Source organism: Gekko japonicus, unplaced genomic scaffold, assembly GCF_001447785.1.
Source record: "Gekko japonicus isolate JY-2015 unplaced genomic scaffold, Gekko_japonicus_V1.1 scaffold1710, whole genome shotgun sequence".
NCBI classification, from domain to species: domain Eukaryota; kingdom Metazoa; phylum Chordata; class Lepidosauria; order Squamata; family Gekkonidae; genus Gekko; species Gekko japonicus.
Window position 1 is genome coordinate 75,310 of NW_015164239.1, and position 15,187 is coordinate 90,496.

The 15,187-nt window shown below is 42.7% G+C and overlaps 1 protein-coding gene across 1 annotated transcript in view; it reads left to right on the forward strand.

Annotated features, from left to right (window-relative positions):
- Window positions 1-15,187, forward strand: part of PLA2G4F (phospholipase A2 group IVF) — a 56,836-nt gene that overhangs the window by 28,085 nt on the left and 13,564 nt on the right. Inside the window, exons 8-14 of the mRNA XM_015408609.1 lie at window positions 2,849-3,018; window positions 3,828-3,941; window positions 5,847-5,884; window positions 9,730-9,865; window positions 10,187-10,323; window positions 11,889-12,111; window positions 14,938-15,045. Coding sequence (XP_015264095.1) covers window positions 2,849-3,018; window positions 3,828-3,941; window positions 5,847-5,884; window positions 9,730-9,865; window positions 10,187-10,323; window positions 11,889-12,111; window positions 14,938-15,045 — 926 coding nt within the window. The remainder of the gene's footprint in view (window positions 1-2,848; window positions 3,019-3,827; window positions 3,942-5,846; window positions 5,885-9,729; window positions 9,866-10,186; window positions 10,324-11,888; window positions 12,112-14,937; window positions 15,046-15,187) is intronic.

A 15,187-nucleotide genomic window follows, 5' to 3' on the forward strand; every position in this document is an offset into this window, starting at 1 on the left:
TTCCCTACAGGTGTTGCTGGGTCCTGCATTAGGCTTCTTCTCAAAAGCTGAGTCAGCTCCCCTACTCATGAAGAGTACTGGGGTCCAGATCTTGTGGTTACTCTACTGTCTTTCTTAGCACTTCTTTAAAGTGGGGAAGCCTCGGGCCACCAGGCGCGCACTCCTGAGCCTGATCCATGCCTCAGCCCTAGCCCTTTGCCTCCTTTGCTCTTGGGGTGCTTCAGGAGACAATGGTGGGTCTGGTCATGGGCAGGTTCATGCTGGGGCCTCCAGGCCTAAGGGCCCTGCTAACTCAGGGTCCCTTGGGGGAAAGCATTGGAAAGTCCATCTCACTGGGAGGGTCTGTTAAGGTTGGGCTTGAGGGCATGTTGTCCTTGTAGGATTCCTCTTCCTATGCTAACCCAGGGCAATCTGTGACACTTAGCTGCTCTCCCTTTTCCTTGCCAAACTAGTCATTGTAGACAGATTGGAACTATGTAGTGTGTTCAGTGGGATGTATTTTGAAGTAAGTCCCATTGAACACAAGTAGGCCTTATTGCTTGGAAAACTCAAATAAGATTGGGCTGTCTCTCTGTTATGTACACAGACCACCACCAGGGGTCTGTGGCTAGAGTCAGAGCTTAGCTCCTTTAAACAATAGGAACCTAGGATCCTAGTTCCCCCAGCATTCACCAATAGCAGCTTTGGCGGGAAATTCAAACCCTCCAATGGGACTGTGGGTGTGCTGGGTGGGTGTGTATATAGTTGGCCTTGCAAGGCCGTTTTCCAGTTCCTGTGTTAAGTACTATAAACATGTGCAAATGCATGTCATAGTCCGAGTCCTCCCTGTGGCGAACCCAGTACTTTTCACTCTCTGTCTTTTTGCTTGATTATGGCATTTAATTGCATGCATAAACGTGTTGGGTATTTACTCTGCTCCCCTGCAGATCCAGTTAAGATGGGGAAATGTTTACAGCAACCCTCCCAATAATTTATTGGTCAGTCTCCCAATATTTCACCTTCCCCTTACAGGCCTTGGGGCCTGATTGTGCAAGAAACTTCTTTTTATCAGCATTCTGACTGGAAACGTAGAGATGGCTGTTTAGTGTGCTGCAATATGGCCTAGATATTGTTGTGCCATTTAAAAATATTATGTGGCTTCTTAACCCCATCTTTGGGCTTCATTGCTCCCTCCTCTCTCTCTCTCTTACACACACACGCATGCGCGCACACACAGGCACACACACACACACACCAGATTCTCCAAAGTCATGGTTTCTTTTCATCTTTCCTTCCCAAAATTTCTTCCCCCAGGAATTACTGGCACTCATTCTCCTCCATTAATTATTTTAATGGTTACCTCATCAGAATTATTTCATATTTCCCCCTGTATCTCCCCCACTCCCCAGGAATTAACACCACCTGTTCTAACAAGGGTGGTTATTACTTCTTATCTCTGTTGTGCTGTTGCTTCCTTTGGCTCTCTTTTCCTCTTCCCAATTTTGAGGCGCTGTTTCTTAGGATGATTCCTCAACACAAGTGAAATGTAATAAAGGGGAGGAAAGTAATGGGTGTGTGCAATGTATAGAGAAGGCCTCTGAAATATACTGGGTTCGACACGCGAGTAGTGATCAGCTCATAGTTTATTGTGAATCAGCTCTTAACTACAAGACAACTCCAGCAGGGTCGAAGCCTTGCTTATAATCCCATCAAACGGCACACCCCAAACACACCCACTCCCAACAACGGGCTATTTACACACTAATCGCATCCTGATAGGTGGCTGCCAGGATCCTGTTGGTCTATTATGTTTTTCCCCAAGCTCACTTTCTATCTGGCAGCCCTGGGTTGCAGGGAAACTGTGTCAGTACATAACAGCCTCAATTAATTTTTTAAAAGTTCATTTAACCAAAGGGAATGCACGTAGCAGTTCGTGTCTTATCATAAAAACTGGTAATTTGGCTTTTGTGGGTTTTATCACTCTGTTCTTGCTGATGCTATTTATACTACTATACTATAACAGCAGAGGTCATTTCGGGGGGGATGGGGGTACATGACGAAGCCCCGCCCCCTGCTCCCGGCCGCCCCGCTTCTGGCCCTTGTTCAGCCAGGAGGAGGCAGGAGAAGAGGGAGGGTAAGTTGCTTCCTCCCTGCCTCTCCCCACCCCTGCCTGCCTGGGGCCAGGGAGGGCCTTCGCGGGGCTTCCTTGCACTCCCGCCGGCTTTGCAGGTCCACTGCCGGGCCCCTCATAGGGCTCGGCAGTGGAGCTGCAAGGCCAGCGGCGGTGGCCGGGACCGTTGGGGGCGGGGTGTGTGGCCTTATGACACACTTCCGGTGATGTCAGGGGGTGTGGCATATGCTCATGAGTTATGCTAATGAGTTCCCCTAGCTCTTTTTCTACGAAACGACCCTGGTATAATAGTATACTACTGTTTATACTATACTATACTATTTATACTATACTATACTATTTATACTATACTATATACTATAACAGTATACTACTGTTTTACTCTTAACAATACACCTATTTCTATTTACAACACCACAGATCAAAATGAATGTGAACTACTTAATCCCACTGGGAAATGGTATCCCATTATTGACAAACTTACCTTTGAAAATTTTGAATGGAAAACCATCTATAACGCAAAATATAAACTGTTATTGCTTGGCTGAAACATTGTATGACTTTTAAAGCCTTTCTGTTTGTATAGCTTGATTCAAAGTTACATTTGAAAGTATTTGTCTTATGTATAGAAAACCTGTGATTTAGTGTTTGTACTATGGTGTACTTTAATGTTAACACTAATAAAAATGTTTTGGTTAAAAAAAACAACAACAATACACCTCTCATTGTCATCTGCAGGCACCAACCAATTCAAGCTTTCACTTCCAGGATCATATGAGAAGCAGCTGAACATCCCTTGCAAGCTAGACTCTGATCAGAATTGTGAGATTCCATTTGTCTTTCACATTGGCAAAGATATATGTTCAGAACTGGGTGTGGAGGTGGAACAAACCATTACAGTCCTTCAGGTGAGAAATGTCCACACAGCTCATACTTGTAGACTTAAGGGCCACGGTGGCTCAGAGGTTAAGATGCTGAGCTACAGACTGGAAGGTGTTTAGTTTGTCAGTTTTGAGACCCTAGTGCCGCATGACAGAGTGAGCTCCTGTCTCTGGCCCCAGCTCCTGCCAACCTAGCAGTTCGAAAGCAAGAAATTGCAAGTAGATAAATAGGTACCACTTCCATGGGAAGGTAACAGTATTCCATGCACCTCAGCGTTTAGTCATGCCGGCCCCATGACCATGAAAACGTCTTTGGACAGCGCTGGCTCTTCGGCTTGGAAACGGAGATGAGCAACGCCCCCTAGAGTCGGATTTGACTAGCTTTCGAGCAAAGGAAACCTTTACTTTTAGACTTACTACTTCCTCCTATACTGACCAGTCCACCAGTTTAGATCCTCTTCTCAAACCCTACTCTCTGTACCTCTGCCTCCAATCAGAGATGGGGGTTCTTTCAGCTATGGTAGCTTGTGTTTGGGATCCCTTCCTGCTTGATGCTCACCTGGGGCTTACCTTACTGTCCATTATGCACCAGATCCAAACAATTCTTTCATGCAGGCTTTAACTGTGGAATTTCATTTTTGTACCAGTTTTGTGGTCAGCTTCTAGCTTGAGGATTGTTCTATGAATGCCATTTTAGGATACTGAATTATTTTTATGGTTTGTTATCTTATTGATAATTCTTATGTTGTAAGCTGCCTCAAGAAGGTTTCTGGAGAGCTGCAGTATGAAATTTTTCTAAATAAATATCTTTATGAATGCAGTCTTTTTCTTCACAGGATGGAGTGAGTCCTGACTTTGAAAAGCACAGCACGGTTCTTGGATCAGGGACTGTTCCGTTTCATTCACTTCCTTTGGGAAAGGACACTGAAATGACTGTTCCATTAGGAAAAGTATACAATTTCAGTTTTTTTGCTACATTATAATGCTTTTGGGGTTATAATGTGGGTTGTGGTGGGAGCTCCTTATTTATTTATTTATTTTCATGTCTTTCAGTGATTTGCTTCCAAGGAGGCTTACACAAAATGCACAGTTTTTAGACAGTTTTTTACAAATAATATTGCATTGTTTACTGGATGTATTATACTATTTTTATTTTCATTGCCCCAGGAGTTGGGCTCTCTTCACATGACACTAGATGATAACAGCAGCAATGGAAGAATGCGGAGGGGAATAATCCTCTCTAGGCCTCCGGTTGTCCTGGCTGCTGCTTGCTGCTGTCTCTGCTGCTCAGTAGGAAGGGTCTCTTTCCTTCTCCCTCTTCTTCTTCAGTGTAACTTGACACTAATGCTGTCTTGGGCATAGATATTCCTAAAAGATGTGACCAAGAAAAGCCAGTGTTGAAATTACAGTGAATTCTAAGGTTGCCAGCTTTCCATTTCACACATTCTGGTGTAGAGTCTGGAAAGTAAAGTCTGTCAAGTGGCAGTGGAGCCCAAAAGCTTCTGACAGGTTGGAGGTGAAGCCCAGAGAAAGAGTCTTTACTTTACCTAATGTAGACATGCACAACTTTGATGGACCTCTGCTCCATATGTTTATCTGATTCCCTCTTGAAGTCATCCATGCTTGTAGCCGCCACCACCTCCTGTGGCAGTGAATTCCATGTGTTAATCACTCTTTGGGTGAAGAAGTACTTCCTTTTATCTGTTCTAACCTGACTGCTCAGCAATTTCATTGAGTGCCCATGAGTTCTTGTATTGTGAGAAAGGGAGAAAAGTACTTTTTTCTCTACCTGCTCTATCCCATGCATAATCTTATAAGCCTCGATCATGTCTCCCCTCATCCGTCGTTTCTCAAAGCTAAGAGCCCCAAGCGCTTTAACCTTTCTTCATAGGGAAAGTGTTCCAACCCTTTTATCATTCGAGTTGCCCTTTTCTGCACTTTTTCCAAAGCTATAATATCCTTTTTGAGGTGTGGTGACCAGAACTGTACACAGTACTCCAAATGAGGTCGCACCATTGATTTATACAGGGGCATGATGATACTGGCTGATTTGTTTTCAATTCCCTTCCTTCCTTTTTTTTTTTCAAGCCCCCGGAGGGGATTTTTTATATTTTTAATACTACAAAAACTAACAATAAAAAATAGGGAAAGGGTAACTACAACTAGGGAGAAAGAAAAGCAACCCACACTACACTAAAAACCCAAGGTTAGAAGATCATTCCCTGTTAAGCTACCGTTAGTAATAAAAAAAAGAAAAGCTGTTAATAAAGAATATACTTTGTGAGAACCTGTCATGTTGTCTGCAAATTTAGCCACTTCACTGCTTACTCCCAACTCCAAATCATTAATAAACAAGTTAAAAAGCATCGGACCGAGTACTGATCCCTGTGGTACTCCACTGCTTACCACTCTCCACTGAGAAAATCGCCCATTTATACTCACTCTCTGTTTCCTATTAATTAGCCAGTTTTTGATCCATTTGTCACTAAATGATACTTGCATACACTCAGGACAGGGCACAGGCACTTTTTCACTCATGCATACTTAGAACTGTGGGAAATTCACAAGATCTGTCTGCTACCCTTTCTTGTGTTTTCTCCTGTTATACACTTCAAATGGTTGGGTAGCATCTAGAGGGTGGCTCGTGTTCTTGTTGTGTCTTTCTTTTGCTTTGTGGGTGAGATTCTGTGACTTCTGGGCAAAAGTGAGGTCCGTGATTCATATGTATATGCAGTATAAGTGTCTCAAAGGAAGACATGTTTAATGAACCAAGTAATAGGAATAGTCCAGGGTACATTAGGAAATTTGGTTATTTTCCCCTGCAGTCTCTTTCAGAGTATCTTCTTTTTTCATAGGAACAAAGTGTGAATCTACATGTGAAAGCTGAACAAATGTGAGTGAACCTTGGCATCCTTGACAGACTGCTAACAAAACTCCTACAGGGTTTAGCCTGTGCTCTTATGATGGTGTTGATTGATCTTTCATTGTAATAACTCATGAAAACCTTACAAGCTGCTATTGTTCCAGAGGCATAGCATTTCATTTGCTCGACTGGAATGATAGTCATGAGCCAAATAAAGTGCATGTTCATTTAGCTGAGAACCTTATGTAGCTAAAGCAGCCCAAGTGCAGAAGAGGTAAGCCATGGTGCAAGCAATTTGAATCTTCATTTATGAGAGTTGCTGCAGAAAAACATAAAGTTGGAGTCCAGTAGCACCTTTAAGATCAACAAAGTTTTATTCAAGGTGTAAGCTTTTGTGTGCATGCACACTTCTTCAGATAGAATTAAATAGAAATTACCAATCCATACATATATGTAGAGGGTGAGCAGTAAATTAGCATGCAACATAATGAAGATGTTTAACAGATTCAAGGACAAAACATGAATAACAAGCTTAGTTTATATGGTTACCATTTGTTTGGGTTTAATTTTGGGGGAAAGCATAGCAAAGGAAATAAATATGTCAGCATTGGAGATTGATGGGCAGATGCATCCTTGATTGTGGAATGCTGAGAGTAATTAACTGAGACCCTGCCATTACAATCTATCCATCTCTTCTCACGCCTGGAGGTGACTCTTTCAGCAACTTCTTATTTGAAGTGGGGTGATTGGCTGTGTAATCTCCCCTGTCCCAAAACGAGTGAAATACATTCCAATCTACCATTCCAAATTACATTACATTCTGCCAGGGCTTTTTTTCTGGGGGAGCACGATGGAACGGAGTTCCAGAACCTCTTGGACAAAATTCTTTTAAAAAATGTTTAAAAGTTCATGAGTTTTCAGTATACAGATTGAAAATTTCATTTCCCTCTTGAGAGTGCCGGCACCTACTATTCTAATCTATTATTCCAAATAAGAAATAGAATAAAATAAAAGAGGATGTATGGCCTTTCTGGGGGATTGGTGAGAACACAAATGTAAGGGCTTAATGGTTTCTACCCATGGGAATATGTAACTTCTTTGATTATATCCATGATTTAATTCAGTTTTTTAAAGACTCTTCATTATATGTCTTGCAATAATGCAAATCTGTTATTAATATTATTTTTTTCTGCTGCTGGTTAATTTTTATTGCCTTGAAGTTCTTGGTATCCAAAAAGGACCCTTATTTCCCATAGACATTCATGGTGTAGGGCCCTATTTTAATCTGATAGATCAAGAATATTAGAAACAATGTTAATCCCACAAAACAGTAATGCAAAGTAAGGGAGAACAATCAGTAAATATATTGAATTGTCAGCATGGCCAGATCTGTGACTATAAATGTTGGGAGCTCTGAACAGACCAGACAGATCATTCTACGAACCTAAGACAAACCCCAGGTTTGCAGAAAAATCTGAAATATATTTTTTAAAATACATTGGGGCATGAAAACTCTCCAAAATAATAGAAGCAGCACCTCCTCCTTCAGGAAATGAATGCCCTCTGCAGTGGCCATTGTGGGGGTTGTTAGGCAGCAACAAAGCAACAACAGTACTGCCAGATTTAAAGCCTTGGTTTCTACCAGTAAAAGGCAGAGGGATGGGAAGGGCCCTTTCCTGGCCCATAGCTACAGTGAGGCATTTCAGGGCTCTACCTCCTGAAACGGGAGGCATGCCCCACAAAAGCTGCAGCCCCTTTCCCCCTCCCCCCTCCCTTTAAATGCTGTTTTTCTAGTGAGGGCTGCCCATGCCTGATCTCCAAGTGGCAAAATTACCGCTTGGAGATCAGGGAAAGCATGCCCCCCCGCTAGAAAAACAGAATTTAAAGGGTTCCCTTTAAATTCTGTTTTAGCCTGATCTCCAAGCAGTGAATCGCCACTTGGAGATCAGGGAAGACATGCAGTCGCCCCTCTCCCTCCCCCCTCCCTTGCTGCCCAACAAAATTTCCCCATGCCCCACTGACCAAAAATTTCTGGCACAGGGCAGGCTCTTTCCAGGGCTGTTTTGGCCTTTAAGGGGAGGACTCATCAGGATTCATCAGGATTTGCATAGCCCTTGCTGCTTGCTACTGTTCAACAGCAGCCACCTCATAAAAACCGCCATGGTGTAGTGGTTAGAATTTCAGACTAGGCTCTGGGGGATCTAAGTTCAGATCTAGGGTTGCCAAATGTTTTTTACCTGGTGGCAGGGGGCTCCTGCCCGGCGTCCTGAGTTAGTGCGCCGCCCGGATGTGACGTCATGACGCCGGGCACACTGGGGGCGGGGCCACAGCCATTTGAGGGGAAAACTCTATGTTTCCCCCTCAAATGGCTGTGGCCCCGCCCCCAGCGTGCCCGGCGTCATGACGTCACATCCAGGCGGCGTGCACGCGGGGGTAGGGTTTCCCCCGGGGCCTGATTCCGCGGGGGCGGAAATCGGGCCTCCAAAGTGAGGGGAAATTCGCCCCCCAGGGGGACTTGGCAACCCTATTCAGATCACCACTCTGCCATGGAAGCTCACTGAGTGACATTAGGCCAGTTATATATCCTAAGCCTAACTTACCTCATGGGGCTGTTGTAAAGATAAAATGGAGGAAAGGAGAATTATCTAAGCTGTTCTGGATCCACATTGTGGGGGAAAGGTGGGATATAAATGAAGTAAACAAATAGTAAGTCAACCTGAAGATAGGGGGCAGATAAATGTTAGCTTGGCTAATGGGTAGGAAAGAGAAGGAAGCAGGAAAAGGTGAGAATATGGGGGGCTGCCAGGAGAATGGAAAGAGGAAATAGTGTGAAGAAGAGGATACAGAGTAAAATGAGGTATCTACCCCCACATTATTGAAGTTTCCCTACCATGCAACTGGGCCCAGCCTACTGCAATTTATTTATTTATTTTTATTTGTATCCAGCCCTCCTCACAAGCAGGCTCAGGGCGGGTGACAACAATGGAAATAGAAAATAATCAAAACAGCTTAACAATAAATAGTTAAAACAGTTAAAATAGCAGGTGATACAGTACTAGAGGATATATAAGGTACCAGCCATTATTGACCTGGCCAGCAACGTACTACTGGGCCATAGTTTTCCCAGGTGGAGTCTGCCAGGGGGTTGGAAGGAAGGATAGCTGAAGATAAGGGGGTTGATAAATATAAGATGGGAAGGAGCAAAGGAAGCAGGAGAAGGGGAAAGGCTATGGGGGCTTTCTGGGCAAGGTAAGAGGAAATAGTGGTGAAGGAAAAAATAAGATGCTTCCCTGCAAGTCCTTGCAGGTCTTCTGCTTGTTAGTCTATAAAATACCTAAGGCAGGTTTCCGAATATGTCCACCTGTACAATGAGGTGAGATGGTGACTTTGGTGGACCACAATTTCTACCTCAGTAGAAGAGCCACACTGGGCATACATAGCTGTTTGCCCTAACTTTAAAGTTTCTTACAGAACAAGAAGGGGTAGAGAATTATCTGCTCAGGCTCCTGGTGGGGGCAGTGGCCTAGTGACAGCCTTAGGCACTGCCACTTTTAAGCAGCCATTGCTTCCTTATTAAATGTTCCTTGTTGAACCTGGATACCACAAGTAAAGTATAAAGATAAAGCAATAAATGTTTATGACCAGGCCATGATCAGTGTGGCTGTTGGTTATTTTTATCTAAAACAAAAGTGTAAAAGGAGCCAGTGTTAATTATGGTTTTGAAATAAAACTATGAAGATACTGACCCCTTGATCAGGGCTTTTGTTCCCTGGTCAGTACTCAATTCTTAAGATATGTCCTTTGTTTATTTTTTTCTGAATCTTTTCGGGTGTATGTTCATCATTTTCTTCCTCTAATGTCATTCTGTAACCCAGCAAAAGAAACCTTGATGTTCGTCTTGGTTTTGATCTTTGTCAAGAAGAGCGGCAATTTTTGGACAAGAGGAAGAAAATAGTTTCTCAGGCACTAAGTAAGGCACTCAAACTGAGAGAGGACCCCAGTAAAGATGAGGTATGTGACTTGCATGTTCAGTGACTTCTGTAGAGCTATTTGCAGTTGTTTACACCTCAGTGGAAATAAAATGATGGAACATTCTAACATTTAAGAGTATATTGCACACTATTAGTTATGAATAATATAATCAAGCAGATAGCTCTAGAATAAATTTAAGAAAACCCCATCATGCCTATAGCATGGGTGTGCATGCACACCGCACACACATTACTAACAGGACTGTGTATATTGCTTTAACATAATTCTATGAGTTTCTGTTTTACCACAATCAAGCTTGATATATTTCCCTATATTGTGCCTGTTTTTTTTCTCCTTTAGGTTCCTGTGATAGCAGTCTTAGGATCTGGTGGAGGGATGAGAGCACTGACATCATTCTATGGCAGTCTGCTTGGGCTTCAGCAGTTAAATCTTCTGGATGCGGTCATATACCTCTGTGGAATTTCTGGCTCTACTTGGTATGCAATAAAGAGATTTCTAGCTGGCTGTGAACTCAGTGGCTTGCCTAGAACCTGTAAGTTAATTGTTCCACCTGCATGCCCTGTGGCAGAATCCTCCTTCTTTTAACTCTGTACAAAATTTGAGACTTTGGACTGATTCACTCAGCACCCAGGGTCCAAGACACACACCCAAGTAATCTGTGCATGTTACTAGGATTGTCCTGGCATTCTTTTATGGAGACGGTAGGGAACATTTTAGGACCCATCTACTAGGCAGCAGCTCAACACGTGGTATGTTCCTGTCTGCTGATCAATTGATGGGGATTTAAAAGCCATAAATCTGCAGGTTTCGTGTAACACAATTTCTTTTATACATTTAAAAGAGAGATTGTTTTTTTTAAAAGAATTAAAATAGCATTCTGTTCTAACATCTGATGAATAGGTAATTGCCTATGGAATTTCATGCTTTTCAATAAATATATTGTAGTTAGTCTTAAATATGCAACTAGGTTCTTTTACTAAGTTTTAAAACAGGATTTTTATTTTATTTTTAAAAACATTTGTAGCTGTCATCCAGTTAAGACCCTCAAGGCAAGAAATGGTTAAAAAGACAATGCAAATCAGTTTTCAAGCAGTACATCTATGATAACCTGTCATTAAAACAAACAAGAAGGAGGGCAAATAATGGAATGCTAGGTGAAACAGAAGAATCTTCACCCATGAGCAGTAGCCAATGATAGAGTGGAACAGCCAAATCTCCCTGGGGAATGAATTCCACAGTTTACGTGCCATAGCTAATGAGTGCCTTTCTAACTAGCCTGCATGCACCGTTGAAGTTGCTGGAACCTGCTTGTTAGGCTTCTGGTCCTCAGTTTATATTCAGCAGCAGATGCTGGCTCCACCCAATACACATCTGGTAGACTTAAATTCTTGCCCATATTACCACTTCCTGAATTTTCCTGTCATCTGTATGGCTGAGATAGGGCTGATGATAAGTCCTTTTTTCAAGAAAGACGTACCCATAGTGTGTGTGTCAGTACACACACACACACCCTCTCTTGCTTTCATGAGTCAGGGCTTAGATTCTACAAATGGCCGAATCTGATCTCCCTCTTACCCACTGCAACAGTGTTCTGTCACTCTTGAAAAAACTGTTGCTGGGAATTGGGGAAGCCTCATGTGCAAAATTTCACATGGCATGGGGGGGGTGCAGTGAGGAGGGGGAATCCAGTGAAATTGCTTCTCTTGCTGTTCTGGTGGGGAAGCACAGCAGTGTAACCTTTCTTCTCAGTCAGAATAGCCTCCTGGGGTGGACAGCATTTTGTCCTCAGTGCTCTCCTGAAATGCCCTGCCTCCTCTGTGTCATGTTTTTGGAGTTCACAGGTTGCTGACTGGAAGAAAAGATCCATGAACACCTTCTGCTTGTGGTTTGTAGGATCTAAGCCAGGATAATTAATTAAATGCTGAAATAGTGCTATGTTTCTTGAATTTGATGTGATGTTATGCCAATAAAGGTTATTGGAATTGGAATTTGATGTGACAAAAAGTTCAGTCGTTTAAATTTCTGATGGAAATTTTTGCAGGTGTTTGTCAACATTGTACCAGGACCCTGAATGGTCATGCAAAGATCTCAGACAGCCAATCAGTAATGCCTGTGATAAAATATCCAGCAGTAAAGTGGGAGCCTTTTCCTCAGAGCGTCTAAAGTATTATTTCCAGGAACTGAATGCAATGGAGAATGAGGGACGCAGAGCTTCTTTCACAGATCTGTGGGGGCTTATTGTAGAGTATTTCCTACTGCAGAAGGTAAGACATTCTAAATTGGAAAATATGTTGCTGCTCAGCAGGTTCACTTTCTTACATAGCTGCAACATTCTTATTAGATACATGCACCTTTTCTGTATAAGCTCAGAAAGAAGTGGTGTGCTGGAACAACTGTGGGTCATCATTTTTTTAAAAGAAATAAGTTGTTTTCTGGAGAAAACAATTAAAATATGTACTTGTATCACACTTTTCTTCCCAGTGGGGACCTGAAGCAGCTTACAAAAATAAAACCCAAGTTATATAAACAAATAAAACACATTATAAAAATGAAGCAAACAAAAAAGGTACACTTAACAATCTGAGCTGGTGTCCACTGAGTAAATACACAAAGGTCAAGGCCATGGGCTGAGAGCCATGGGCTAAGGGCCAGCAGCCCCTAGGGCTAGGCTGTTGCCCTTGTCCAGCAACAGAGGAGAGAAAAACATTCAATGTGGATCTTACAAGCTGGCAGCCATCTTCCCACAACTCCCCCTCCACTGAAATATTATGCAAACATATAAAGGATTTATACCCCGCCCTTCACTCGGAGTCACAGAGCGGCTTACAAACTCCTTTCCCTTCCCCTCCCCACAATAGACACCCTGTGAAGTAGGTGGGCCTGAGAGAGCTCTGAGAGAACTGCCTTTTCAAGGACAGCTCTGACAGAACTATGGCTTGCCCAAGGACATCCAGCAGCTGCAAGTGGAGGAATGGGGAATCAAACCCAGTTCTCCCAGATTAGAGTCCATGCACTTAACTACTACACCAAACTGTCAGAGTTTAGCACTTTGAATAATCCCTTTGGTTTCAGTCGGAGGAAGTTAAGCACGTGTTCAGGCCTTCCACTGAAACTGATGTGACTTTAAATGGCGTAAATTTATCTTGATCATGTCTGTTATATTTATAAATTAAGTGTATAATTACATATTTTCTATAATGATGCATCAGGGAAGAAGTGATTGGGGGAGACTTGTTTTTTATCTTCACTGATAAACTCTCTTTCTAGATTTTTTATTTATCATACACAAAGATGAAATGTGTGGGCATCTTGCTTTTGCAAACCAATGGGCTATGTACCTATTTACAGCTAAATGAACTGTAAGTCGTTAGGTGGAAAAAATTAAGCTAATTATACTGTCACAGCTTTAGCTTGCTTGTGGCACCATCCTGAGCAGAGTTACACCCTTCTAAGTCCATTGATGTCTGTGGGCTCAGAATGGTATAACTCTGCTCAGGATGGCACTGTGGGTCACTATAAATGGTCAGGGACTTGACAAAAGAATATTAATATTTATTGACTGTAAATCAGGGGTGTCGAACTCATTTGTTATGAGGGCCGGATCTGACATAAATGAGACCCTGGTGGTCCGGGCCATGTGTGTCATAAAATGTAATGCCAGGTAACGGAGATATAAACTTTATAAAGGACACAAATACAAAGGTTTTTTTTACTTAAAATAAAAACATGCTTAAAACAACACTCTTGCAATATTTTGTTTATTTAACAGTGTCTGATAACTGACACCTCTTGCTCTGAATTATTGCATCAAAATGTCTGTGCTGTTGCAATCATGCTGTTCAGGTGTGTATCTGTAAGCTGCAAACCTATGATGATGCAGCAGCAACAGAACTTGAAAAAGAAGTAGAAGATAGCCAGTTCCACTGCGGGCCTGATAGAAGTCCTCTGGGGGCCTAACCCGGCCCCCGAGCCGCATGTTTAACACCCCTGCTGTGGATTGTTGTCTGAATGAGCACTCCACCTACAGGGCAGGGTGAAACAAGTGATCTTCTGGTGGTGTATGTGTATAAATGTCCCAGAAATATCTATTTTGAATGCTGAATGTAAAAAAAATGAGTTTTTGGAGCTGTTAATTGGCTGAAGGTGAAACTTCTTGAATGCAAGGATGCTCAGTGAGGATTTTCTGCCTACTGTAAGAAGTTATTAGCTCCTGAAGTTCTCTGATTGTGTATTTGTAAGTAATATCAAATATTAAAGAATTAGAAAGTCTTCCATGCTCACTCTTCTAAAGGAAACTAAACTCAGAAGAACTCCCCCTGAAATTTCTCTTCAGCTGGAGAAGTGGGGAGTATGCAACAATATTATGTGCATGATAATAATAATAATCTTTCTCAATTTATTGATCGCTCAATCCTTGCAGAACTGCTGGCTCTGAGCGATTTACAGTTACTCATGTGTAGACACGGGACTAACAATGATGGGGGTAAGGGAGGACAACATATATCATTTAAATCACACACTTCGTAGTCGACAGGGAGTTTGGTCAGCTGTAAGAATCAGATGTGTCCCGGCAGCATTCTTTAGTCGGCATCGCTTGATGTCGTCAGCATTTTCTCGGTCGCAGCGCACCACTGCCACCGTCTGGCCAGAATGGCCCATTGCAGGCTTTTCTTTGAAGCTGTGTAGACCTCTCTCTGCTTTTGAGCTTACGTGCGGACCTTCCATTTGTCAACTAACACTTTCCCACCGGGGGGGTTAAGTGTGCCCACCCTCTCTAAGGAGTGGTACCCATTTTATCTACTCGCTGAAGCTTTTGAACCGCTGGGTGGATGGCGAGCTGGGGACACGGCTGGTAGCTCACACCAGTGCAGGGCTCGAACTGACAGCAGTCCTGTTCAGCTCAGATGTTTAACCAGAGGATAAATCCCCTGTGCCACCGCTGATAATAATTTTAGTAGAGTTAATTATGAAGTAGTAGAGTACATGTTGATGCCTTGCATCTGTGGATGTGATCTGATCTGATTCCTCCTCACACCAAAGTGGCCAGATTGTGGGGCATTTAGTTTATGGTTTTCTCCTTTGTTCTTCAGCAAACACTTTTGGGACCAACAGTAGGCTGCTTTGCGGAGGTGAAGGTGGGGAAAGATCTGCTTCATCAGCTTGTTCTGCGAGCTTTTGTGCTGGATCCTACCCAATGGGTAGTATGCTAGCCAATTAAAGTTGTTGGATATTAATATTAGGAAGTGCATATAGTTGTAATACAGATGCATACTGAATAAGTGTGAGAGAGACACTAATTTCATTTCCAAAATAATTAATTTACTAATGCTTTTTTTCAGG